Genomic DNA, 24,010 nt, shown 5'->3' on the forward strand with positions numbered 1-24,010 from the left:
TTCTGCAGTGCCAGTTTGGGGTGCCCATACATTGAAATGCCTCCGTGCTCCTCCAAACTGAATCTCTCCTGATACTGCTGGGATAAAAGGATCACAGACCTTAAGAGGAGGAAGATCAAAATAGATGATTGCTCCTCACAGCCCCCCAAGCCGTGACGGCTCTCTTGGCTGACAATGGGTTGCGGAGGGAGGTTTGGACTGAGTTTGGTTTCTGAGGTCGGCCAGGCCTCAGCACAGTTGGGATCTGGCCGTATCTTCAGCAGAGAAGGGGGTTTGTAAGCATGTCGACCTGGCTGGACCTCATGTTACCCACAGAGGGATGTTAGCATTTTTCTGAAGGAGCCACGAGTGTCTCCTCTCAGACAGCAATGTTCCTATCATCCCACCCAGGTCCACTGAAGGTTATACAAGAATCAGTATTGGCAATGCAAGGTGGCGGCAGCCGGGACTCAGCCTTGCAGGCCTGAGAGTCAGGCAGGGCCCTGAGGGGACTCTATAGGGAAGAGCCCAGCAGTCTCAAATGACCCCATTCTGAAGAGGACCCTGGGGCCATCTGCCCGGGTGACCTTTAGGGAGTACTGCCCCACTGGTTACTGTCCATTGAAGGAAACGAAGAACCGAGTCCTGCAGTAGCTCTCTCAGAGCCTCGTGCAGGCCCCAGCTTTCATCTGTGGAGATGTGTTAAGGACAAGGAGGGGTAAAGGACTTTAAACGTGACGAAGAAATAAAGTGGCTAGAAGGAATGGAAGCCGAGGAACTCTCCACTCTCTTCAATAAGGCCCAAGATGAGTGATCTGGTATTAATGTGACAGAGAGCACCTTCTCAGAACCGCCAGTGGAAGAACATTAGAAACCAGGCATATCTGATTCTATTTCATCCTCTTCATGTTACACTGAGAAAAACAAGACAAACTACACTGCTTTTATTCTAAATCCTTAGGTTTTGTATTTTTCCTTATATATATTTATTAAAAAAGTGCTCCTTTGATCGGTGCCACTCGTGACACCCCCACATACAGAACGCTTCTGAGCGGCTCCCTCTGCGCAAGGCCACTGCTGGTGACAGCCAGCTGGTTTTGATCACAGCCACTCGGAATCGAATTTTCATAAGACAGATGAGGAGTCTTACTGCTGCTCACTCTCTTATCAGATGAGAAACAGAGGGGGAGGGGGAGAACGGGTCCTGAGGGAGCAGCGCAACAATCAAGGGCGGTGGGGCTCTTTCTCTGTCCCTCCGCTGCTGCAATTTTCAAAGGAGTTCGCCTCGGGCACTTTTAAATGATGGTGTCTCAATTCTGTAATCATCTTTCAAGAGCTTTCTCTTAAAGGGTCTTTTAGGTAAACCTAGTCCGTCAACCACACTTGTGGACTCAGGAATCACATTGGTGTCCTCCTGCGTGTGTATATAGACAAGTACACACACAGAGAGGTGTGTGCACATGTGCGCACACACACTGGACATCTCTGAATGTTCAGAAAACTGACAGAACCTAAAGCACAAAAGGAAGATGCGTCACTTGGCCATGAAAGTTTGCCTCTTGCAAGGGTCAGAGGATTCCCTATTATCTCTTCCCCAGATTTCTGCCCTATGTAGGTTTTGCTGCCTCAAGTCCTCCTTTAGAAACTTATCTCATGTGTGATGTGTCAGAAGGAAAAGACTTCTCCAACTGAGGGCCAAGTGACATCCTAAGTCCGACCTCAGATGCACAAACATGCTTGTCCCTTCCCATCTCACCTAGGCAACAGCTAGCTGCCAGCCTTCAAACAGAGAAATGAACCACAGCCTTCTATTCAGGAGAGCACAGACAGTCACCAGTCATCCCAGGCCACAACCTGCTGTGTTCTGGGTTACAAAGACTACTGGGAGCAATTCTACAACTACACCTATCTTTTTCCATTGCAGAGAACATGGTGCCTTTTCTTTATATAGTTCCTGTCACTGGAAACAGACACCCTAGAATACTGAGCCTCTCTTTTTTTTCGGGTCAAATAAAAATCAAAGCAGTCTAAGATCTCCCTGGGCAGTGGTCCTCATCAATCTAAGGCCGCTCTCCTGCTCGCATCCTCATTCAGCCGCTCCTGTCACAACTGTGTGGAGGTGGAGAAGTGCTCGTGCCTCTTCTTGAAAGCTGAAACGCCACGTACAGTTACCTCTGGGACAATCACACAAAACTAAATGGGATTGGCTTTGTCCTATCCTGATCCTGTCTTCTGTATTAAACGAGGACAGAATCCAAGGAGGTATAGCATACAAACCCTGATCTTGATAATGATTTCGGGGAGATACCATTATATCTCCCCGAAGAGATAATGATACTCTTTTACTTTTGTCAGTGCTCAATGCTGGATGATTTGCTATTAATCACGATCCCCATAACAGACTATAGCATGACAGAATGCTGACAGAGCTTTCTCTCTGTGTTCCTGGAGGAAGGTTAATACAACCTGCTTCGTTTAAAACATGCACGCGTGCACATCACAAGACTTCCGTTTTCATTCTTCACATTCTACCTCTTCAGATGCATGCAAGCAAGCTGCTCAAATAACAAGGAAAATGGAACCCCAGAGATATTACTACTGTCAACTGTGTTTTGAGCAGGGATGTTTGTGATGGTATGTTCAGGAAGTCTTGTGTGACCAAGACATTTCAGGGCACAATTAGGGACTCTGGCCTAGCCCTGCCAATGCCACAGGAGGTCTGATCAAGACTCATGGCCCAGTGGTGCTCTGTGGAATTTCAGTTCTCACCAAACCTCTCCAACTCTCCAATACTCACACTGCAATCTGTACAAGCCCAGTGAAACTCCTCCAGCCCTAAAATAGGTTCTCCCCTCTGAAGGATTTAGCACAGGCACTCTTGAACTCATCATGTAAAAGTAATCTCCATGGATTTGACGGAAAAAAGACAGGAATAGTCAAACCTGAAGATTCTGCTTCATGTCACGAGAGCTTTAAAGACCTGGTCTCTTGTGTTTGTCTCTATCCAGCCCAGGCCCTGCTGTAGACAAGACTTGACAATGATAGGAGCAATAGAACTGAGGACATGGCCAAGAAGTAAAGCTGAGGATCAGGATGGGGGAGCCAATGTGCAACAGGCGGCTGGAAAATGGGTGGAGACAGGCTTCCTCCATAAGTAGGGCTGTGAGCAGGGGGGTTAGGAGACACAAAGACCACGTCCGAGTCCCAGCGCCACCACTTCCCAGCTGTGGTATGCTGGAGCAGCTCGCACCGGCCCCAAAGAGCCACTTGCTAAATTCTTAGGAATTTTGCCTGCAGGTTGTCAAACAGAAACATCATTAAAGATGAAATTATACATTCTTATAACTAAGTAGATTATATTAAAAAGAAAGGTAATAAATATTCGAAACTCACCACTTCTTGAATTTTACTACATGTTCCTATTATCTGTGCTCTTGGGGCTATGCATGCCTATTGTGTACCTGTACAGAGGAAGTAAAGACCATGTGACGGTGCTGCTGCCCATCTCTTCCCACCTCCGGAATCAGTGATGTCATGCTGGGAGCTGGAATTCAATCATGGTGGGAGTATTTACACCACAGACTTGGCACACACTACCAATCAGGACCTCTCCCCGCACCTGGAGAGCACATCACTGCTTATTAGCCACGTGACCTCGATGAGTTTTTTAACTTCACAAAGTTTGGTTTCCTCCTCTGTAAGATGGTGATAATCACTGTGTCTCCTTATAAGTATGAGGATTAACTGAAGTACGGCAGGTAGAGCAGTCGGCATAATGCCTGGCTCATGGTAAACACAAACATTAATTACCAATCTTATTTCCTAAAAGAATGATTTTTCAAATTTCTTACTCGATATCTTGTAAACAGACCAACATCTAACAAAGCACTGAGACAAAAGAGAGGGCAGCTTAGTCCTTCGACCAGTAAGCACCAATCCACCTCACCCGGTCCCCGTTCCCCCTATGGATGTGGAGTTCCTACACGCGCATGTGTTAGGAAAGGTTAGGGAGACTGAGAAAGACCTTAATGTCTAGTCCTAGTAACTCTGAACTTAGGAAAACAAATTGAGTTTAAGGAGTGTTATTTGATAAAACATCAGAAGTAGTGTGTTAGGTCATTTTTGCATTGCTATAAAAAAATACTTGAAACTGGGTAATTTATAAAGAAAAGAGGTTTAATTGGCTCATGGTTCTACAGGCTGTGTAGGAAACATAGTGGCCTCTGCTTCTGGGGAGGCCTCAGGAAGCTTCCAATAATGGCAGAAAGTGAAGGGGGAGCAGACACGTCACATGGAGAAAGCAAGAGCAAGAGGGAGGGGTGGGGAGGCACCACGCACTTAAACAACCTGAACTCACTCACTAGCATGAGGACAGTGCCAAGGGGATGGTGCCAAACCATTCATGTGAAAGCCAGCCCCATAATCCAGTCACCTCCCACCAGGCCCCACCTCCAATACTGGGGATTACAATTCAACTTGAGATTTGGGCAGGGACACATATCCCAATGATATCAAGTAGTTACAATCATTTTTTTAAAATTAGGGAGGCCAAGGAACCAGGTTTAGGAACCACCTAGGAAGTCTCATATGCTATATGAAGCCTAAGGAAGCAATGCCAACATAATGAAATGTTCTTACTGAGAGTGGAGTTGAAGCATCAGGGTTTCCACTGATCAGTTCTTAAAGAGTTCTTTCTACTTTCTTTCTGTGACAAAGCTGTTTCGGCTCAGAGTGACTCTGCTGTTTGAAGAAGAAGGGATGAAGGATATGGTGAAAAAATTAAGCAAAAAATGAGAGAGTCCAAAAGAGAGTTAGAAAGCCCAGAGACAGATGAACGGGAAGAGGCAGAGACGGTGGGACGACAGTCGTCTACAGATAGCATTTTTCTAATTCCATTGACAGTCTAGCATCTCACATCTCTTCCAGCTTTATTGCCTGGCTGTGTTCAGCCACTTTTACCTGTTTTCCCTGTTGACATGGATGGAAAATTGAGCAATTACCCTTAATCTCAGCACTTTCAGATCATCCAGATCGCTACACTTGCAGAATTAAGTCTTCAATCACCCCTGGCTAGAAGTGGCTCAACCCAGCTTGTCCTTTAGGACAAGTGTTTAGGAATTAAACACTTTTTGGTTAGCCAGAAGGATTTATTATTCCTAAGGTTTTGAGGTATTCAATTCTGCCAAAACTGGACCTCAGGATGCAAAGGAGCACGGCCCTCTCCAGCGGGGGCGAGGCATGCCCAGGTTCCCGAGAGGGAGCTACAACTCCACTCAGTCTTGGGCTCTGCTAAAGGGCAATGGTTAAACACAAGACTGAGTCCCTTTCTTAGGCTCCTGTTTTCAGAGACTTTCTACTGTTTAAGGACATATTTTGGAGCTCACAAATTCTTTTGTAACTTGAATTTAGCTCTGAGATGAACTTTTGAAAGTTGAGTCCATATCTAATTGCATATTCAGAGGTTATTCCACTTGAATGTTCTTCATCTTTTTTAAACGATAATTTCTTTGCTCCTGTCAGTGTGCTTCTTAATGCCCATGTTCAGTCTCACTTTCTGTCCAGAGTTGACTTCCTGAGAATTGGGCTATAGAGCTGGAAGAGACTACAAAGGCCTGGAAGAGTTTAGAGAGGGGACATAACTTTGCACTTGCTGTCTCCTCTCCCCTCCTCTCTAGGAGTCTCCTCCCTGGCCCCTGACTTCACACCCTCCATTTCTGACAACTCTACTCTGCCCTCAAGTTGAAGTTTAAAAGTCATTTCTCCAGAGTGGCTTTCCCTCATCCCCCAGTCCAAATCAAGTCTCCACTCCCTTGGTGCTGTCCTCGAGACAGTGAACGAGTTATGGTTGTTTAAAAGTATGTGGCGCCTCCCCGCCCTCTCTCTCTTGCTCCTGCTTTCGCCACATGACGTGCCTGCTCCCCCTTTGCCTTCTGCCGTGAGTGGAAGCTTCCTGAGGGCTCCCCAGAAGCAGATGGTGCTGTGCTTCCTGTACAGCCTGCAGAACCATGAGCCAGTTGAGCATCTTTTTCTTTACAAATTGCCCAGTCTCAGGTATTTCTCTTACAGCACCTAGTGCACTCGTTCTTCAGGGGACTCAGTTGCAGTTTGTCCTTTCTTATTTTGCTGTGTGACTATTTGTTTAAGCCCTGTTTTCCTGAATAGATTGTAAACTGGATGAGGGCAAGGACAATGAAGTTCGGATCATCATCGCATCCCCATGCTTAGCCCCATGCATCACAATCACACTCAGAAATATTCAACAAGGGGTTGTAAATGAACGAATAAATAAATGAACTCATGACTTGCCCAAAGTCACTTGTAGAGACTGAGTTCAAGCCTACTCCAGGTCTGATGTTCTTTCTCTAACACCATACAACTTTCCATGACAGAAGAAGTCTAAAGGACTTAGGGCAAGCTGGTAAACTTGATTCCAAGAGCAAGAATGGATGATTATGCCACAGAAGGATGGTCATCTCAATAAGACAGAGCAGTTTTGCCATCCTACAATTTGGGGACCGTGAGATCATTTGGGACTCTGGCTGTCCATCATTCTCTAGCTATTCTCCTGAATCATGAATCCCCCCTTCCCTGAAGCATTGTGTCAGCTATAGTTATGGGTAATTCCACCTAGAATCAGCAAATCAGGTGAGTGGCAATCTTCATAACTTAATCAAAGGCAGTCTATGTGGGAAGGATGAGTATCTATAGTTGGGAAAGGACCAGAATCAAAACCTATCTCTGCAGAATCAGCTTCTCTTCTGGGTACTATGAATTCCTCATTCGTTCTCCATGTGGAGTCTCTTACGCCAGACATCTTTCCTTGGAAGGCCTTTTGCATTCTTCTCTAGCTGGTCAACTCTTTCTTTTCTTTTCTTTTCTTTTTTTTTTTTTTTTTTGAGACAAGTCTCGCTCTGTTGCCCAGGCTGGAATGCAGTGCCATGATCTCGGCTCACTGCAAGCTCCAACCCCCAGGTTCACGCCATTCCCCTCCCTCAGCCTCTCGAGTAGCTGGGACTACAGGCACCCGTCATGCCAGGCTAATTTTTTTTGTATTTTTAGTAGAGATGGGGTTTCACCACGTTAACCAGGATGGTCTCGATCTCCTGACCTCGTGATCTGCCCGTCTCGGCCTCCTAAAGTGCTGGGATTACAGGCATGAGCCACGGTACCGGCCTAGCTAGTCAACTCTTATCCATCCTTCAGGACCCAGCACACACTCTTCCTTTCTCCTGAAGTGCTCTCAGCCCTCAGGGACCAGTTGCTCTTCTGAACTCATGGCCATTAGTAATGTAAACCACGAACACAGGAATGACCATTTGCTGCCTTTCCTACCCACTCACCTGTTGTCTTAGCTATGGAACTTTCGCAGTGCCGTTTACCTTTTATGCCTTGTCCCCCCAACAAAGTTTTGTGCTCCTTCAGAGCAGTGACCTCACAAGGTCTGGTGAAGGATTTGCAAATCAGCTCCTAAAGGTCTAATCCAACTTGCAGATACATTTTGTTCTGTTTACAAAGTGTTTTTAAAAATTATTTCTGTCATTTTTAAAAACATGAAATCAAAAACTTTTAAGCTATACCAGCCATCTCCTCTCTGGGTTCACTACAGGCCCCACCATCCTTTATTTTACACTTTTCTGTTTCACGGGTTTACATTATTTGCCTGGCTTCTAGCGGAGTCTGAGCTGGTAGCCTGGTCATGGTTTGCAAATAGTCCCCATGTAGTACATTCTTGTTAAGCAATAGATCCCAAAGCCACCTCTGATGTCACTCACTCTCCATTTCTCATTCCTCATTCCGAAAACACACATAATCTTCAAAGCTCCTTTTTTCTTCTTTTTTTTTTTTTTGAGACGGAGTCTCACTCTGTCTCCCAGGCTCACTCTGTCACCACTGTCTCTGCAGTGGTGAGTGCAGTAGTGTAACCTCGGCTCACTGCAACCTCCACCTCCCGGGTTCAAGTGATTTTCCTGCCTCAGCCTCCCGAGTAGCTTGGATTACAGGTGTGCACCACCACACAAGACTAATTTTTTAAATTTTTAGTAGAGACAAGATTTCACCATGTTGGCCAGGTTGGTCTCAAACTCCTGACCTCAGGTGATCCACCCACCTCAGCCTCCCAAAGTGCTGAGATTACAGGTGTGAGCCACTGTACCTGGCCTCTCTTCTATTTTTCTCTTCTCTCTTTTAGAAAGGCTAAAGCATGAATGGATGGAGAAAATGCTTGTCTTCCATCCCTAGGCATCAGAGGTCTGGAAGAGAGCGTGCATCTTCCCAAGGAAAGAATAAGCAACACCTACCATGGATGAAGCAAGGGAGGCTGAATGTTGAGAAATATACATAGAGAGAGACATGTCTCCTGAAAGTTATCTATAAAAGACTGAAAGGAAGAGAAGGAATGGCATTTCCTTACTGGATCAGAAGCTCCTGAAGGGCAAGGACTGTCTCATTCATCATTAACTCTTGCATCTAGAGCAATACAGGCCACAGGAGGCATTTGATGACAAGCTGCTGGCTTTCCTCAATAAAATCTAATCTCCAAGGCTGGTGGTGAAAGGAGACTGTCTACTGGGAAGGGGCCCTGACCTTGGATCCTCATGTCTATTCTCTAATATTTACACCTCATCCTTTGGAACTGGTCACCAATCACGTGTCCCTACAAGTGTAAGAAAGTGATCAGCCCCTTCCTAAGTGATAGCGTTCCTTGCACAGACCACCTCAAAGAGCCTGGATGTGATTTTATTAGGAACCACTATGTTTCCTTACAGGTGCCCAAAGATCTGCTTAATGTCATTGCTGAATGGACGTCCATGGATGATTCAGGGAAATCATTCCGGAGTTTTCCCACCCACTGGATATTCTAAGTTCAAAGGAGCAGCCTTCACTAGCCAACCAAGTAATTCTCTGAGCAAAGATAATTCTAGAAACTAGTTATATGTAACATATGATTTCTACTGCATAATGGATTCTAAACATTCATATACAGTGAAATGGACTAAGTCAAGTGTGAAGTGTAACATATGAACTGATTTTCCATTAAAGGACTCAAGCATAACTGCATGGAAAACAGATTTATGTTGGAGAAGAGGCATCCCTCCTGGAGGGTAAAAGCAGGAGTGCTCTCTGACAAGAAAGGGTTTCATGCTTCAAACCTCCAGGGCCAAAATAAAGGCCAAATTGCAAATTTCACATATCAAGTTTATGAAGGAGGAAAAAACACTAGAGGTATTCTTCAAAATAGGTATCTTTCTTCTTTCTTTCCTTAATGAAATTTTATTAAGCAGCCCATCAATCATTCTAGGCACTCTATATTACAAATCTGGAAGCTGACATTAATATACCTACCTGTGGAAGGAGACGCCAGTGTATCTGAGAGTTGTACCATTTGTTAGAGCCTGTAGGCTAAGAACAAGGGCCCTGAGGTCAAGATCCATATTCAAACCATGGTGCTGCCATTTATTAGTTGTGTGACCTTAGGTAAGGTTTCCTTTCTTTCCCTTAGTCTGCTTTAAAATGGGGTTAATGAGCTGGGCACAGTGGCATATGCCTGTAGTCCAGCACTGTGGGAAACTGAGGTGGGAGGACTGCTTGAGCCCAGGAGTTTGAGGCCAGCCTGGGCAACATAGATCCCATCTCTTAAAATGTTTTAAAATAAATAATAAATAAAATGGGGATAGTAAATAATCTAAATGCCTATCAACAACCGAACATACTGTGGTATGTCCATACAATGGAATACTATTCAGCAATGAAAATACATAGGTTAATGATGTATGCAACAGCTTAGATGAATCTCAAAATCATTACACCGAGTGAAAAAAAAAGCCAGATGCAAAAGAGTAAATATTTATGCTTCCATTTATATAAAATTCTAGAAACTGCAAGCTACTCTATAGCATGAACAACACATCAGTAGTTGTCTGAGGCCAAGGGAGAGAGAGGAAGGATGGACTGGAAGGCACATGGAGGAACTTCTAGGGGATGGGAATGTTCTATCTTGTGGCAGGGGTTTCACAGGTATATACATCCGTGAAAACCTAAATGGTACACTTTAATAAGGATATTGTTTATTGTATATAAATCATGCCTTAGTAAAGTTGATTTTTCAAAACTTTCCTACTGATTTGTTTTAAGGAGAAAATGTAGCTGGCATATGGTAAGTGTTTGGTAGTAAATGATGATGACGGTGATGTTGGTGGACACTGGGGCATGACAGCAGAGTGTCCTGGAAGTCAGAGGACCAGAGTTTCTCTCTCTGAGTCCTGTTATTTTATATGATAATCTCTACACTTCATTTTCTTAACATGACAAAGAACAGGTCTGGACAAGATGTCCTAGAGTTCCTTAAAGGTGCAACAACTTGATCCTAAAGTGATGATGCCCCAATGGCGGCCAATACAACCTTCTAATTCCGTGTATTTATAACAGGTGTAAACTTTAGCGCTCAGAGGATTCTGCTATAACATTTAGCAGTTACTCCTTGAAATTTAGTATTTCCATGATGAAAAAAGTAGAGAAAGTAGAATTTCAGAAGTCCTTTCAAGGGAGTTGGGAACAGGTTCAAGGTAGGGTGGAGAAAAGCCTGCAGAAGAGTACAAGTCCAGATAATTCTATAGATTATCAATTTGTTTTCTTGTGTTTCCATTTAGAAGTTTCTGCCAAAGAACTCTAAAATCCTTTTTCCTGAGTTTAATGCTTTCTTACTTAAAACACAAGTCTCTTGGTGCTTTGAACAAATACAAAACATGAGCAACTGGGGACTGAAACTGTCTAAAGACGACGTCCTGCAGGAAACAACTTGCCCTATACTCACTTCTACACACCTTTAAGACGGGCCAGATCCCCACACTACAAATAACCAGCCTTCATTACCACTCTTCCTCATGCCGGTTCAAACCAAGCCTTCATTACCACTCTCCCTCATGCCGGTTCAAACCAAAGGCTCTAGAATCGTTGCTCTATCATTACAATTTCCATGCACACTGCTCCTTCACCACCTACCGGCTTTGCTCATGTCTGGCAGACACTCTGCCTCCTTCCGTCCTTGGGTATATCCTCTTGGATGGTCACCTTACTGTCCTATGTAACCAATGGCTGAAGAAGCAGTCTGCAAGGACAGACAGATCGCAAGTGTGGCCAGCAGCCACCAATCTCTGAGCTGACAATTTAGTACTGGCAAAAGACATCTTAGGTACATATCTGGGAAAACAGACTCTGAGAACAGAAATGCAAGATCTCATATTTAATATAGTCATTGAGAATTATTAGTGGGTGGAGAAGTCTAAAAGGAAGTTAGTAGGTAGTGCTAAGGAGGACGATCTGTCATGAAGAGATACTGGAAAGCAAAGAAAAAGGCTGGAGAACAATGAGAGTATGGTCTTACTAAATCTTAGAGCGTGGAGTGTTCTGACCTCTAATAACGACTCTTCCACCTTCACCACCCCCCAATCCCTGCTCGGAATGAGATGAGGCAGAAGTACTTTTTCACAGGACTCCTGCCCTCGCTGGTCCTCAGTCCCTACAGAGTTGTCAAATATTCATCTGGGGAGCTTACTTAAATTCATGCAGATTCCCCAGCTCTAGCTTCTGATTAGTGCACGGCCTGGGATTATACATTTTAGCCACCATCCAAGAATATTTCATAGATGTTCTTTTTGATCCTTTCCCTAGTCTTGTGATTATCAGACAATTACCTAAGTTTTACAGACTGAATTCTCTTTGTATGCAGTCACATACAAAGGTGTTCCAAAAAAAAAGGCTTTAAGACTCCATTTCCAACCATGAGAGAGTATGTGGTACCAGACTTGCCCTTTTGCCACAAACAACTAGAAAATTGGAGGAAAAATACATGGTACTACTGTTTCCAGACACTGGCTAATAAGCAGCCTAAGACTCTGATTCCTGAGAGCAGGAAAACAGATGAAGTAAGCCCTAGTTCACTAGAAGTCATTCCTGGACTTTGGCACAGTGTGGGGAAGCCCCACACGTAGCATGAAGGTCTCATGGAGTTGAAGGGAGACTGAAGTTTAGTGGGGCTTAAGTGGCTGGAATTTTAGAAGCAAAGTCTGAAAGACTGGGGAGCTATGGAGAGGAAAAGCTCCAGAAGTCCAGACCGACTGGATACTAAGCTGTGTCTCTGTAAGGTGAAACTCCACAAGCCTGAGCAGACTTGAGCACAACCTCGACTTAGAGGGGGTTACGCATTATGATATTTCAGACGAGATCTGGCGCATTCAGGGTGGTATGGCCGCAGGTTGCATTATGATATTTCAATTACTACTGAAAAGGTTGAGCTGAACAATCTCCAGCACTTATACAGAACTGGAGGAGGCTCAGCTCCACTCAGCTAGAGTACAGAGATCTTATTGAACAACCAGGCATCAGTGTTTAGGGCTAACTCTAGACCTGCCCTAATGAAGCTTCGAAACAATTCTCAAAATGCTCAAATTGATTTAAGAAAATACATTAACTGCTTACCAAAACAAATATAGATGTTCCACAATTTACAATGGTTTGACTTAATGCATTTTCTTTCTTTTTTTTTTTTTATTTTTATTTTTTGAGATGGGGTCTCACTCTGTTGCCAAGGCTGGAGTGCAGCCTCTGCCTCACTGCAACCTCCACCTCCCAGGTTCAAGTGATTTTCCTGTCTCAGCCTCCCGAGTAGCTGGGATTACAGGTGCCCGCCACCACCCCCAGCTAATTTTAGTAGCAATGGGGTTTCGCCATGTTGGGCAGGCTGGCCTCGAACTCCTGACCCCGGGTGATCCACCCGCCTCGGCCTCCCAAAGTGCTGGGATTACAGGCATGAACCACCGCATCTGACTGACTTAATGCATTTTCAACTTTATGATGGTGCAAAAGCAACACATGTTCAGTGTGGTCCTTGACTTGAGAGGGGATTATGGATTATGATATTTTGATTTATGTTACAATATTTTCAACTCACAATGGGTTTATCCAGACTGTAAGTTGAAGAGTGTCTGTATGTCAGTCTTGAAAGGAAGACAAGATTGAGTCTCAACATAATGATATTCACAATGTCCAGCATCCAATCAAAACCTATGAATCATGTAAAGAAGCAGAAAAATATGACTTGTAACCAGAAGAAAAATCAGTTATAGAAACAGGCTCAGAAAAGACAGATATATGGAATTAGCAGCAAAAGAACATGAAAGAGCTAGTACAGGCTGAGTATCCCTAATCTGAGAATCTAAAATGCTCTAAAATCCAAAACTTTTTGAGCACTGACATGATGCCCAAAGGAAATGTACACTGGAGCATTTCAGATTTTGGATTTTGGAATTTGGGATGCTCAACTAGATAAGCATAATGCAAATATGCCATAATCTGAAAAAAATCTGAAATCCGAAACACTTCTGGTCTTAAGCATTTTGGATTAAGGGATACTCAGTCTATATAAATGTTACTATCAAGGATGAAAGAAAATGTACACAGAATGAGAAGATTAATGGAAGACACATAAAAGGGGACCAAATGGAGCTTCTAGAACTGAAAAAAATAGGTGAAATAACAATTCACTAGATAGGCTTAACAGCAGACCAGACACTGTAGAGGAGAAGACCAGTTACATAGCAATAGAAACGATCCAAGCTGAAGCACTGAGGAAAAAAGTAGACTGAAAATAAAAAACACCAAGCCTCAGTGACCTGTGGAGACAATTGTGTGGACATGCAAACTCGTAATTAGAAGGAGTAGGAGGGAAGAAGTATATATTTAAAGAAATATTGGCTAACATTTTCTGAATCTGATGAAAACCATAAATCCACAGACTCAAGACGTTCAAGTAGGATAAACACAAAGAAAACCACACCAAGGCACATCATGACCAAATTGCTGAAAATAACTGATAAAGGAGAAGAAATCTTAAAAGCAGATGGGGGAAAGATATATTACATACAGGGGAACAAAGATAAGAATAACAACTGTCTTCTCATCAGAAACGATGTAGGCCAGGCGAGGTGGCTCACGCCTATTACAGGCGGGTGGATCACTTGAGGTCAGGAGCTTGAGACCAGACTGGCCAACATGGTGAAACTCTGTCTCTACTAAAAATACAAAAATTAGCCGGGTGTGGTGGTGCACAACTGTAGTCCCAGCTACTCAGGAGGCTGAGGCAGGAGAATTACTTAAACACGGGAGGTGGAGGTTGCAGTGGGCCAAAATCGTAGCACTGCACTCCAGCCTGGATGATGGAGTGAGATCCTGTCTCAAAAAAAAAGAAAGAAAACAGAGGGGAGGGGAGGGGAGAGGAGGAAAAGGAAAGAAGGAAGGAAGGAAGGGAAGGAGGGAACAAAGAAAGCCAAAGACAATAAAATAACTATTTAAAAAGCTAAAAAAAAAAAATTGTCAGCCTAGAATTCCATGTCTGGTAAAAAGTTGAGGATGACATTTTCAGACAAATAATGCAGACAGAATTTCTTGCCAGATGACCTGTTCTACAAAATAATGATAAAGTTTTTCAGGCTGAAGGAAACTGATACCAGATAGAAACTAGGATCTACACAAACAAACAAGGAGTGTGAAAATTATAAATAAGTGTGTCTAAAAAAAAAGGCTTTGACAATTTGGGGCCGGGTGCTGTGGCTCATGGCTGTAATCCCAGCACTTTGGGAGGCCGACGTGGGAGGATCACTTGAGGTCAGGTGTTAGAGACCAGCCTGGCCAACATGGTGAAACCCCATCTCTACTAAAAATACAAAAAATTAGCTGGGGGTGGTGGCATGCACCTGCAACCCCAGTTACTCAGGAGGCTGAAGCAGAAGAATCGCTTGAACCTGGGAGGCGGAGGTTGCAGTGAGCCAAGATTGCACCACTGCACTCCAGCCTGGCAACAGAGCGAGACTCTGTCTCAAAAAATAATAATAATAATAACAATAATAATAATAATAATTTGGATCCCCTGCATAATCTCCTCCCTAGAAGGTTTCATTTTAGAGACACACACAAACCTCATCTTTTCTCCTGATATTTGAACACAGGCTTCCACTGTGCCACAGCTACTTGCCTTTTTAGTGCTGTTTTCCCTGCATTTATATAGCTAGTCATTAACTAACTACTGGAGGTGCAAAGATAAAGAACATGTGTTATCTGCATCAAGAAGCTTAGAGGTCTGGTGGGAAAACAATCAAGGCAACAAAGAGTTAAAGCACAATACCTCCTAACTGTACTCAAATCCTGGCTCTACTCACTTAGCAACTCTGGGCAACTTACTTAACCTCTCCATGCCTTGGTTTCCATAACTGTAAAATGCGGATAATAGTAGTACTATGGGGTTGTGGTGAGAGAAAATGCTTTAACATGTGTAAACTGGCAGGACAGCGCTTGGCATATGGTCAACACCTAGTAAGTATTAGCCATGTAATTACAATGTTGGTTTGCCAAGGAGGTTAGAGGAGCATGGAGAAAGAACATCCGGTCAGAGAGGGAGTGGGATGGGAAGAGAAGACGTTTCACGGGAGGTGATGCTTTGGCTGACCTTTGGAAGGATAAGCAGGGTTAGCAGATAAAGAAGGGAGAGATACTCCGGGTAGAGGCGGCAGCATTCAACAAGGCATGGAGATGTGTGTCAGCGTGCGTCAGGAGACCACTGCAAATGTCTTCAGGAATGCTGCAGTCAACAGTGCCTCAGCTGTAGCTCAGGAAATGTTCTGGGGCCTCTCTAGAAGACCTTTTGACTTCCTTCAAGGGCCTCTTACCTCCTCCATAATCTGATCCATTCAGGCTCTGCGGTCTGAGGCGAAAACTGCCCCCCAAAAAAGAAGAAAAGGAGAGCAGAAAATGAGTTTCAAACACAGAAAGGAACATCCCAAATGTTGATTGTATCCTTTCTTTCTCCTAGATGAAAATGTCCCTGGACCTGCTTTTCTCTGTCAACTTGGTCAAACCTAATTAGGCCACTGGGTGTGCCGTGTGTGGCTGCGCAGGCTGTGCAATGCACTATTCCAGAGGACAGCATCACAAACGCTATGACATGAATGCTCCTTCCATCCCCAGCAGTGGGAAACTGGGGGCGCTGCCTTCACAGCCACCTTTATCTAGAAAACTTCCTTCGTTTCTGATATAAGTCTTATGAGAAGGCAAGGCTTAGAAGCTGGTATTGCTTCTGCCCATCTATATCAATAATGCAGAAGGCATGGGCCAGTACCCTGATACCTGGACGTATAATTCTAAAAACCACACAGTGGGAGATAGGACATGGGCATCAATGAAAGGGTCCAGACCTTCAGTTGAGGAAGCGGAATTAACCAAACCTTGGATTCAGCAGGCAAAAATAACTCTAGCCCCAGACTTCTAACACTGTGTTCAACATAGGTGGAACAAGTCATGGCCACCAAGACCACACTGTTGACCAAGATTAACACAGGATGCCATAAGAATAAGAATACTGGAAACGTACTCTTCTATTTCTTCAGAAGCCTTCCTCCTAAACCTGAAAAAAAAAAAAAAAAAGACAAGGTTTTTAAGAGCCCACTAGTCTGATGCACCAGGGTAGTATCTTGAGGAAGGTTTCAAAAGTGGACGAAAATTAGTATATCTCAAGTGCTTTATCTGTCTGCAGTTCTCTTTAGAGACAAGCCCCACAGCCAGCATGAGAGAACCAAAGATGCTGTAGTGCCTTCTTACAGCTTTATATCAGCCTCACTCCAAATTGAATTGCTGAGAGTTTAAGTGCAGGTTGAGCGAGTGGCTTAAAATTCAAATAGATACAGATGATTCAGTGCCCTCTTTTCTTTCAGCAATAAACTGACTGGTTTATAGAGTGCTTTCTTAGGACTGAGACCCTGGGTCTTATTTGGTGCTATTAGCTGTCAGCACTTGCAGCTTCCAATGAGCAAAAAGGGATGCCCTTGCCTCGCAGTTCAGGCTTCAGGCTTCAGAACTGCTTTTCTGTGCCCTTCACACGAAGGACGAGAGGACCTTCTGTGTGATGGTGGGTGAGTAGTGCCAGGGCCTAGCTGACACACACATACCTACGGTTCTCACATGTTCTCACATGGTTCTCACATGTCAGTGTGCATAAGAACCATCCACCGAGCCTGTTAGATATGCAGATTGGTGGGCCTGGCAGGGAGAGTTCTGAATCAGCTGGTCTGGGTGGGTTGGGGGGAGCCCAGGAATATGCATTTTAAAATTCTAATCTAAGTGTGTCACTACTCACACTCTGAGAAACACTGATCTGAGGTTTTCTAATAAGACTGGCGAAATGTTGATGATTATTAAAGTTGAACATTGGGTACATGGCGATTACATTTTGGTATGTCTGAAAACTTCCACAATTCTGTTATTGTGGATTTTTTGTTTGTTTGTTTTAAATGAGTTATTTTAAGTCAGAAATCTAGCACCATGATGAGCAACAGCAAAGGATGGCAAATGGCCTGGAGGCAGGATGTAGACCTTGACAGGGTGGGCCACCAGCCTCGCCAGCAAGAACTGGTTTCTTGGAGCCAATCAGCAATTCCTGCAAAACGCAAATAACTCCCCCTGCCAAAAGCAGAATTCTACATTCATTTTTTTTTTTTTTTTTGGTCAATTAAAAAATAAAAATTTCAGCCAGGCACAATGGCTCATGCCTGTAATCCTAATACTTTGGGAGGCCAAAGCAGGTGGATCATTTGAGGTCAGGAGTTCGAGACCAGCCTGGTCAACATGGTGAAACCCCATCTCTACTAAAAATACAAAAATTAGCTGGGTATGGTGGTGGGCACCTGTAATCCCAGCTACTCAGGAGGCTGAGGCAGGAGAATCACTTGAACACGGAAGGTGGAGATTGTGGTGAGCCAAGATCGCTCCATTTCACTCCAGCCTGGTGACAGAGTGAGACTCCGTCTCAAAAAAAAAAAAAAAAAATTAATAATATAAAATTAAAAAATTAAAAATGATTTTTAAAAGTCAGTCAAAGTTTAAATAGACTGCTTTCCATGGAATTTACTCTATCAACTGTACTATTTTTAAAAAGAAAGAATGACGGCTGAAGTGAGGTGGCAGAATGGGTAGGTCAAGCTGGAAGAACAGGGTATAACAACTCTAAGGGAATCTCCCAGGCTGCAGTTTCTGACCCTTAAAGAGAGATAAAGGAGACTCAGCAATGAGGGTTAGGAGGGCAGGGGGGAACAGAATGGGTAGTGGGAGGCACCATGGGGAAACCACTGCAGGGTGCCCAGGGCATCCCCAGCCTGGTGTTGCTGGAGGCTATAGGCTTCCAACGTCTGTTCTAAGTCAATGGAATCCTAAAGGAAGAGCACCCAGTAGCCACCAAAGCCACCTTCTGTCTGTGTGGGAGGATAGAAGCTGTCTTCCTAGTTAACGCCGTTCCCGAGGACCAATGCCTCTAATTGTCCTCATGAAGTTAAACTCTATACCCCCACTGTCCGAATGACACAGCTAATGTCACCAAGGGTAGACGTGCTTGGATGAAAACAGGGATAAGAGAAGAATCCTTGGATTAAAGAGGCTATAAAGAAAGGCTGGCGCCTTTGTTGTGTACATAAGACATATTCGTCTCCAATTACCCTCAGGAGTTATGACCGAATCATTCCTTCCCTACACAATGTGCAGTGGCAAAACCAGCCGCGATTCTGTCTGAAGGAAACAATAATGATAATGCTAATCTTTGGGGGGAGGCTGAATAATTGCCATTTATCCACTCAACATCCAAAAGGGGGATGAGTTTAATATTCAGCTTAATTGCTGCTGAGCCCACATCCTGCTCTCTCTCGCTCTAGGGGGAGCCCAAGGACTCTCCCGACAGAGGAAGGAGAAAAATCAAATGGAGTCCTCAAGGACGGGCAGCAGGGATGCCCTCAGGTGGCGTCTTCTCTCTCATTCTCTCTCTCTCTCTCTCTCACTCTCTGCCAGAAATAACAGGTTCTGGGAGCGCACTGAGTGGGATGGTGCACCCTGCCTCTGATCTGGGTCACAGACGGAACATTGGCCACTTCCCAGCCTTACCTAGCCTGCAGATGAGTTTGGTCTAAACCATACTGCTGTCTGTTTATTTTTTGTTTTGTTCTGTTTTAATGTAAATTCATTGCCAAAATGGGGAAATTTTGTATACAAATCCAAATTTCTAAACTCTAACTTTTTAGTTTAACTTTTCGGCCTGGCAATACTGGACGTGCAGTGGATGAACCTGAGCTCCCCCGACCCCGCATTGCTCCCAAACACTGGGGGTCCAGAACTAGTCCTCAATTACGTCATCTGCGCTGCTGGTTTTCCAATAGGAGTGAGGAGGCTGGCAAAGTGCGTCCTGTAGCTATGCAGCTATCAAATGTGAGGAGGCAAAAAGACAAAGTGGGGAGCGTGTTTTAGGAAAACTGGCAGAGTATATTTCTTTATAGAAATGCGAATATGCAAATAATTTGTGTATGTATCTCAGGAATATGACTGAAGGTGCCATTCTGAAATAAAACCCCACTTCACAGATTTACTTTATCTGCCTGGTCCTCAAAGGCACCTCAGGGTAGTGTAGCGACAAGCAGCCCAGCAAAAGACACAGAATCTAGCACCATGTTTTTTAAACTTCAGGTCATGACCCACTACTGAGCCATGAAACCAGTTTTGTGGCTCACCACCAGCATTCCTTTCCTTTTAAAATTTTTCTTTCATCTTTCTTTTTTAATAGCACAGAAAACGCAGTGTGCTGAAAATAGTAAGGATAGGTATTATATAAACGTTTTGTTTCCTGTTTTATGTGTACCCATACCCAATCATGAAGTATATTTTTAATTAATTTACTTTTTTTTTTTTTTTAGAGACAGGGTCTCGTTCTGTGGCCCAGAGTGGAGTGCAGTGTTGGGATCATGGCTCACTGCAGCCTCAAACTCCTGGGCTCATGTTATCCTTCCCACCTCTACAAGTGCGTGCCACTGTCCCTGGCTAATTTTTTTTTTCTATTTTTTTGTAGAAACAGGGTCTCACTATGTTGTCCAGGTTGTTCTTAAACTCCTGACCTCAAGCAATTCTCCTGCTTTTGCCTCCCAAAGCACTGGGATTCAGGCATGGGCCACTGTGCTCAGCCCTGAGTGTATTTTTAAACTACTGGTGACAGGTTAAAAACAAACAAGCAAGCAAACAAACAAGAACCTAAAACACAGTAGTCTACCACAGTCCACAGGGTAGGTAATCAGAGAAGAATCTGATATGGAAGTTCTGCCTCCCAGACTGTGTGGGGACAGAGGCTGAGGTAAAGAATTATGGGTTCTGGAGCACCTCTTCACAGACAATTCATTCCCAACTTCTGAGGAAACTGAGGCTGTCGATGAGGCTTGTGTGGCCTGGTCCCAGCCCCCTGGCAGGCTGTCTGCAGAGCTGAGATCAGCATAGCCTTGGGCTGCCGGTTTATTTCTGCACTCAGGGCCCCCATGCCTTTTCCCCCAAAAGTGGCTATTAGAAATTTGGGGAACCTGGCAAATCATAATTCCAGCAGGATCACCTCACACAGAGCACTTTTCAATCCTCTTCAGAGACATTCACATCTACAAACACTACCTCGGCTGAGTTCTGGAGAATAGGAAAAGCAGGTTTCAGCAGAACAATTTTAAACACAGAGAGGGACGCTGGGCGCTGCGGCTGTGGGCTTCACCCAAATCACAGAGCTAGTTAGTGATGAGGCTGAAACTAGAATCCATGTCTCCCGACTTTCACCCTAGATTCCAAACACTTTGCCTCAAGCCTTTTCAAAGGAAGATACCAGTTGATTATCTAATATCCCTAAGGCACCCAGACATCTGCTTGGATTTACTGTGTAGACGGTCCCTTCTTGATTTTCTCTCCTAATGGAAGGCACGATATGGTATAGACAGCGAATTGGAAGCTGGAGAGAATCTTTTAAATTAGTCGTTCTTCAACAGTGGTGCGCAAGACTCACCCCCGGAAGCTTTTTCAGTGTACATGGGCTGGGCTTACTCCTCATCCCTCTGAGGTAGTAACTTCTAGAAATGGGACCTAGTCACGTAGATGAGACTCCTTGCCCTAAGCCTTGAGACATTCAGCTGAATACTCCAGTTGCTAAGCAGCAAAACTGAAACTTATTTGCCTTCTCCTCCTGAGTTGCCTACTTTCTTCTAACAGAAGTGTTAATGAACGTGGACTTGACCTAAAGGATGCGAGGAGGAAGAAATAGCAAGGGGCCTGAATGGTCCACTAGGTGAAGTCTCTGTTCCTGAGTGATCCCGAAATTCACGCCTGAGTCTGTGGTGTTCATGAAAACTAAGCAGATGTTCTCCACCACACCAGGCCCAGAGCAATCTAGATCCGATTAGAGATGCTTGTTCAATATTCAAAATGTAATACACAGAGGTTGCTGAACCAGCACTTTGGAAAGTTAATTAAATGCCAGGTTTCTTTTTAAGAGCTACTCCATCACTCACTGATTGCTTTGGCCATTTCGCAGAATGAAGTTTTAACCCGGGACAGTGACAGCAAACGTTCTCTGTCACCTCCGCCTTGTGGAGCAGGGTGAGGGAGGAAAGACACACCAGCCCCCCCTCCCCACATCACAGCGGGCTGATGGCCCTTTCCAAATTGCCTACAATGCTCAGCCACGAAGCTGCCAAGGACTCAGAAGCTTGGCTTCTCAGGTAGAGGATGTGAAGGTGAAGGGGGTTGTCTTGCTGATGTGACCTGCATTTAAAGCCCAGTTCTCAGCTCCACACTCACCCAGTCCCTTCCTGGTCTTCATCCCAGCTTCTCTCTGACCCACACTGAGCCTCTCCTGCCTGGCTCAGCACACCCACTGTCAACTCTCAGGGGAAAGAAAGCCCAGTTCCAGGCCCCGGCCCACCCTTCCTTTATGCTGCCCCTTCCCCCACAAACCTGCCCTAAGAAGGATGACGACTGACAACAACAGTCAACATCTACCCAGCTTGTTAGGCACCAGCCACTGTCATTATATTACTTATAATACTATTATACAATTATATAATCACATACATCCTATACAGTATACATTATCTTATTTCAGTATCATAGTACCTTATTTTATTCTCTCTGTTTTACAGGTGAGGAGCTCAGAGAGGTAAGTAACTTGCCTAAGTTCACCTACCTAGAAAGTGGTAGGGCCAGAATGCAAGCAGAGTGTCTGACTCCAAAGCTCAGTTCCCAGCCCTTATACCATGGAGACATGCAGGCATTTCTACAGCATGGGAAATGCTCCTCTGCTTCAAATCCAACTAATATTTTCAGGACAGGGACATCCTTTCAACTTATAGTACGGCTGTAGCCTTGTCATTCCTGATGATCTGGTAGTTAATTTTGGCTTCATTGTTCTGTGATTTGTTATATTTAAAATGCAACAGTGTGCATCATGGCAAAAAGAAATCCTGTCTAGCTAAGTCACTTTTATTTCCATATTCCTCCCTTTTTGAATTTCTTTTGCTCAAATGTAATCCCTTTCTTTGGCATTTTGGAGCCCACACTGACATTCAATGGTGTGATTTGGGCAGCTGAGCACAAGGTGGATTCCAGTGGCACATCTGTGACTTCAGCCACGTGGGACCACAGCGGAATCTTGGATCCTCATAGTTTTATTCCTGCCTGCGGGGTCTGTCTCCTCCCTGCTGCATCAGGGGGCCTGATCTGGCCATCATGATCAAGTGGGACTAGCAGGTAGTTATGACCCCCAACTGCAGGGACCCCATGAACTTCTGGGGAAGAGACCATGAAACAACCTGGATTTTCTTCACCAGAGAGAAGAGGCCTTAACTGCTGCTACATGGGTTATGTGCTGAAGGGTAAAAGGCAGCCCTAATGTAGACATCATCTCAGTTAAAATGTGTCTCTCGAGTTTAATGGGATACTGCAGAGATCTAAATGGAGATAAAGTACCACGGCTCAGAGAACAGCCAGGATGCTATCTTCATGCAGCATGACAATGTTCAGTGGTTAATTAGACACCGGTAACCTATTTTAGCAGGGGACATAACCGGGATAAATGGGGGGAAGTGTCCTTGAAGTCTCTTAATATCCACAGCACATACTAGACCCTGGACCCACCTCCCTGCTGCAAGGCAGAACAGGCTTAAAATAGACCCAAGTGCCAAGCACCTGGAGCCTTGCCTGCGCCCGGGGAAGGCCCTATGCGAGTCCGTCCCTCACGGATCACTCTGACCTGGGGAGGAATGTGAAGGGTTTGGATGAATGGTTCTGACTATAACTTGTTGCAGGTGAGAGAAACGCCAAAGCCATAGGAAGGCACCTGCATGGTTCCATTTCAAAAGAGAAGAAACTGCAGCCAGGGGTCAAATGCATGAAGAAAAACTGGCCAAGGGAAGAGCAGGAAAGAGATACCAACTACATTGATGCCAAAGCTACTTTATGTTTTTAAAATGTCAAGTTAAAATTTCCTCCTCTGGAAAGAAAAAATCAAAATGCCATTTTCTTGCAAGGTTTTCTACCCTCATTATTTTTAAATGTCCAAGAAAAATCTCACAGCTGCCTCCAAATCTCATTGAGGTAAATTTTACCAAGGCATGAGAGAGAGAAGGCAATATTCCCGGATCATCTAATGTCACCAGCAAATCCAGAACCAAGGCTCTACTTTATAAATGTGTGAACCGCCAAATGAGCCTTTGCAGTGAAAACCCAAATGTGAGGAAAGGAGAAATCTGCCATTGTCATCTTGGCTACACTGCTCATTCAATCCCAAGCAGTACACTGGATAATTGGGGTCCCTCTGCTCTAAGCTGCCCCCACACCTGCAATACGCATTAAAAGCTAGATATTTCTCATGAACTGAAGTTTTCCTTGTCCAATAGATTTCTCCTCATTTAAATCTCCCCTGAAAGCTGAAGTCACCACCCCCCTTCCCCTCAGTTCCTAGTTCTTGCCACTCATGTGTTTAGCATCCACTATATGCCAGTAGGTACCGTATTTTCTTCCTTCTTTTGAAAACAGGCAGGTGTTCCCTAACACCCAAATTTTGGCACTCTGAGGTTTTAGGTCATGCTAGATGATATTTAGTTCCTGCCAGCACAGTTCATCACTAAGATGTCTGGTAGAGAGAGAAAAACTC

At 44.4% G+C, this 24,010-nt stretch overlaps 1 protein-coding gene across 1 annotated transcript in view; it reads right to left on the minus strand.

The window, feature by feature from the left end:
* IFT43 (intraflagellar transport 43) overlaps window positions 1-24,010 on the minus strand; it is a 315,828-nt gene that overhangs the window by 7,607 nt on the left and 284,211 nt on the right. Inside the window, exons 5-6 of the mRNA XM_050798880.1 lie at window positions 16,397-16,429; window positions 15,696-15,742 (exon numbers count right to left, since the gene is read on the minus strand). Coding sequence (XP_050654837.1) covers window positions 15,696-15,742; window positions 16,397-16,429 — 80 coding nt within the window. The remainder of the gene's footprint in view (window positions 1-15,695; window positions 15,743-16,396; window positions 16,430-24,010) is intronic.

The sequence above is a fragment of the Macaca thibetana genome, chromosome 7 (genome assembly GCF_024542745.1).
Source record: "Macaca thibetana thibetana isolate TM-01 chromosome 7, ASM2454274v1, whole genome shotgun sequence".
Taxonomy (NCBI): domain Eukaryota; kingdom Metazoa; phylum Chordata; class Mammalia; order Primates; family Cercopithecidae; genus Macaca; species Macaca thibetana.